Genomic DNA, 4,546 nt, shown 5'->3' on the forward strand with positions numbered 1-4,546 from the left:
TATATATATATTTTTTTTTTTTTTTTTTTACCATCAAAACACTGAAACCCCCTGATTTTTATCATCTTAAAATGAACAAATAAATTCCCAACAACAATAAATACTTCACCAAACTCAACAGAGACATTATCAAGAGTATTTACCTGGTCCTCTGAGGGTGTGCTGGGTAGTGCAAACTGGGGCACCAGCCCTGGAATGGTGGGAATGAAGAAGGGTGCAGCTTTGGGCAATTTTGGAGGCTCTTTGGGTTTGTTCTTTTTCTGTAGATGGAGATTTTTCACAATTTTAAAGGATCTGTAATGGCCTTTCAAACACATCTCAGTTAAGCACAGACCACTGTTTTCTCCCCCTATTTTTACATGCACATACCTTGATGATGTCCAGATGCAGCAGGTTCTTCCAGCGTGAGTCAGGAAGCAGAGAGAGTGTGATCAGATGTTCATCCAGCTGTGCTGGTGAAATGTACTCAGCCATCTCAGAGCTCTCAGCATCTAAAACGTCCTCCTCTTCTGTATCTGTTGACAAGCACACAATCAACGGGACTTAGTCTCAAGTTAAATGACTTTAAAATTATAATCAATATGATAATGTGCTCTGACTGCTCTCGCACCTCTGCTTGGGCAGGTGCCTGGCAGCATGATCACAGTCGGCTCATAGTCTGCAGGTAGAGGGCGCAATGACACCAGACTGCACAGTGTGTTGTTGGACCTAGAAAAGAACCAAACAGACAGCAAGGCTGAATATACAATATTTCATAAAGCAACTTCTTTGAATCATGAAACTAAAAGCCAAGGGTCATTACAGGCTGTGTTTGGAACAGCATATTACTTAAATACAATGATGACTGAGTACAAAAACGTACAAATAAAAGTTCCTCAGAAGTCTGATGTATCATATTTGATCCATTTTAACATGATTATCCATAGATCATTTTTTCTTATGTTTACTTCATAAAAATCAATAAATATATCACAGCAAAAAGACACGTACCACGACCTGATTTTTAGAATTAAACGTATGAACTATCAATCAGACGACAGAAGGTATTTAGTAGACTGTGTATAACAGTTTTTTTTTTTTAAGTAAAGCTTTGATCATTTGAAAATTTTGTGGCTTTAGAAATGTGTCTATCAGATACGATACAGTAGGCTTTATAGGGTTAACATTTCTACAATATGAAATATGTATAATGCACATAGCGTGCAAATTTTATGTATGCACTGAATACCTACTTGACCTACAACAACAAAGCATACAGTGCTGGGGTACTGTATCCCAATGAACTCAACTTAACCTTGCATTTCAAGCATGTGTCATGGTAAGTCACTGCATTTTGACTGATTATTTTATCAGACTGACAAGAGACATTTAAGACATTTTCATAAGATGTGACATTTTCACATATATGCATGTATATGTTCCGTTGCATGGAAAAGAGCGGCCTGAACATTTCTCAAAGCATCTGATTTTGTGTTGTACGGAGAGAGAGAAAAAAATCACGGTTTGGAAACAACGTTAGCATGAGTAAATGAACAAACTATTTATTCCTTTAAAAAAAATTAAGCCATTCATACATTCATCAGCAGATTAATGTTGCAACCTCAAGAACTCAACCCACAATACCGTTTCCCTGTTCAGTCATGATGAATAACATAATCATTAGCTAATTGTTTTCCAAAATTCTACTGTTCTAATCTTAAATCTTAAGTGTGTGAAATAACTAATTGAATAGTAAAAACAAGAGTTGACAGACACGGTATCTGCAAGGAAATCTCTTACCATAAGTAAATACCTAGACCATCAACGTGCGAAGAGGCCAGGAAGTTCCCGGTAGGGGACATACTGAGACTGACGGCTGCTGCGTCTACCAGGAAACAGTCGACCAAACTATGAAAGACAACAAGAGAATGTGGAAGGGTATGAAAGTGTGAAAGGAAATCATTCAGTCACTCAGTTGGGCCAGAGGGGACTTCATCGGCTAGAGGAATCCCCGTTAGACAAATGAAAATATATCCGACATACTAAATGTCACTACGGCCACATCTTTGAAAGATAATAATTATCTCTGAATTTGGTTTTACTGGTTACTTTGAAAACTATCGGCGTATGTTTACTTCATAAAAATCAATAAATATATCACAGCAAAAAGACACGTACCACGACCTGATTTTTAGAATTAAACGTATGAACTATCAATCAGACGACAGAAGGTATTTAGTAGACTGTGTATAACATTTTTTTTTTTTTTAAGTAAAGCTTTGATCATTTGAAAATTTTGTGGCTTTAGAAATTTGTCTATCAGATACGATACAGTAGGCTTTATAGGGTTAACATTTCTACAATATGAAATATGTATAATGCACATAGCGTGCAAATTTTATGTATGCACTGAATACCTACTTGACCTACAACAACAAAGCATACAGTGCTGGGGTACTGTATCCCAATGAACTCAACTTAACCTTGCATTTCAAGCATGTGTCATGGTAAGTCACTGCATTTTGACTGATTATTTTATCAGACTGACAAGAGACATTTAAGACATTTTCATAAGATGTGACATTTTCACATATATGCATGTATATGTTCCGTTGCATGGAAAAGAGCGGCCTGAACATTTCTCAAAGCATCTGATTTTGTGTTGTACGGAGAGAGAGAAAAAAATCACGGTTTGGAAACAACGTTAGCATGAGTAAATGAACAAACTATTTATTCCTTTAAAAAAAATTAAGCCATTCATACATTCATCAGCAGATTAATGTTGCAACCTCAAGAACTCAACCCACAATACCGTTTCCCTGTTCAGTCATGATGAATAACATAATCATTAGCTAATTGTTTTCCAAAATTCTACTGTTCTAATCTTAAATCTTAAGTGTGTGAAATAACTAATTGAATAGTAAAAACAAGAGTTGACAGACACGGTATCTGCAAGGAAATCTCTTACCATAAGTAAATACCTAGACCATCAACGTGCGAAGAGGCCAGGAAGTTCCCGGTAGGGGACATACTGAGACTGACGGCTGCTGCGTCTACCAGGAAACAGTCGACCAAACTATGAAAGACAACAAGAGAATGTGGAAGGGTATGAAAGTGTGAAAGGAAATCATTCAGTCACTCAGTTGGGCCAGAGGGGACTTCATCGGCTAGAGGAATCCCCGTTAGACAAATGAAAATATATCCGACATACTAAATGTCACTACGGCCACATCTTTGAAAGATAATAATTATCTCTAAATTTGGTTTTACCGGTTATTTTGAAAACCATCGGTGACTGAGTAAACAGAAAAGGTCATCACAAATATCTAACCGGTAAATAATATAGAAAGTGGAAAAGGTGTCACTGGACTGGCCTGGTCTTTCCCTCCTGCAAAAGGCTACTTTTGTGGGTTGTAGTAGATGCAATGATACAATCTCACTTAGCCCTCTAAGAATCACAATTAAAGAATTTAGGGTTATGCCTGGGTTCTACAGTTACTTTCTTTCAGGGCCAGATTGTCCAAATTAAAAAAATAAATAAATAAACAAATAAATTGAAACATTTACTAACATTATAAACACCACAAATGCCTATTTTAGTTCTCCTCACTCCACAACAAATCCTTTTAATTTAATTGTATTCAGAGAACTGGAATGAAAAATTAAACAAACTTCCATTATAGTGGCATTCATTGTAAACAACAGCCTGAACAAATTTATTTAAAGTGAAACTGAAACATCTGGCATGTCATTATTTTAAAAAGTACTTTAAATAAAAAACAATTCATTAATTAATAAGAAAAAAAATGCAGATCAAGAATCCTTTTACAATCGGATTGCGAGTCCCAGAATCAACGTTGTGAGCTGCCTAGATTCCCACCCCCACTAATGTCTTTGAATTCTTTTCACTTGGGTGTTTTTCCTTAGCAAATATTAATATACGCAATATAGAAATGTATCAGGCAGCACAGCAATTTCCTCCATTAATTATAGGGCCCAGTTGAACAGCCTTGGTTTATGCTCTAAACTTTATACCTGCCAGATGGAAGATCCCATGTTCTGATGGTGCAGTCCATAGACGCTGTAATCAGCCAACGTCCATCTGGACTAAATGTCTAACATCAGGAGGTTTAAAGACAGTCATGGATTTAAGTATTTTTATTTTATTTAGTTCTTTATAAGATCATTCTAACACTAGTTTTGGATATAAAGAGATATATAAGCTCAGAGTTTAAAATCTTGAAGGGATAATTCATCCAAAAAAATAAAAATGTAAACCCTCATGTCATTCCAAACATACTTTTGTTCATCTTCGGAACAAAAAAAATGTACATATTTTTTAAAGGGATAGTTCAGCCAAAAATGAAAATTTGATGTTTATCTGCTTACCCCCAGGGCATCCAAGATGTAGGTGACTTTGTTTCTTCAGTAGAACACAAACAGAGATTTTTAACTCAAACCGTTGCAGTCTGTCAGTCATATAATGGAAGTGAATGGGAATCACGGCTTTGAGAGTCAAAAAAACATACACAAACAAAACCAAATGAAACCCTGCGGCTCGTGACGA

The 4,546-nt window shown here is 36.1% G+C and overlaps 1 protein-coding gene across 1 annotated transcript in view; it reads right to left on the reverse strand.

Annotated features, from left to right (window-relative positions):
- LOC107730303 (WD repeat-containing protein 36-like) overlaps positions 1-4,546 on the reverse strand; it is a 20,075-nt gene that overhangs the window by 3,601 nt on the left and 11,928 nt on the right. The window contains exons 12-16 of the mRNA XM_016541092.1: positions 4,015-4,094; positions 2,948-3,055; positions 611-708; positions 370-515; positions 144-260 (exon numbers count right to left, since the gene is read on the reverse strand). Of these exons, the coding sequence (XP_016396578.1) occupies positions 144-260; positions 370-515; positions 611-708; positions 2,948-3,055; positions 4,015-4,094 (549 nt within the window). The remainder of the gene's footprint in view (positions 1-143; positions 261-369; positions 516-610; positions 709-2,947; positions 3,056-4,014; positions 4,095-4,546) is intronic.

The sequence above is a fragment of the Sinocyclocheilus rhinocerous genome, unplaced genomic scaffold (assembly GCF_001515625.1).
Source record: "Sinocyclocheilus rhinocerous isolate Xijiao unplaced genomic scaffold, SAMN03320098_v1.1 scaffold127, whole genome shotgun sequence".
In the NCBI taxonomy this organism is placed as follows: Eukaryota; Metazoa; Chordata; class Actinopteri; order Cypriniformes; family Cyprinidae; genus Sinocyclocheilus; species Sinocyclocheilus rhinocerous.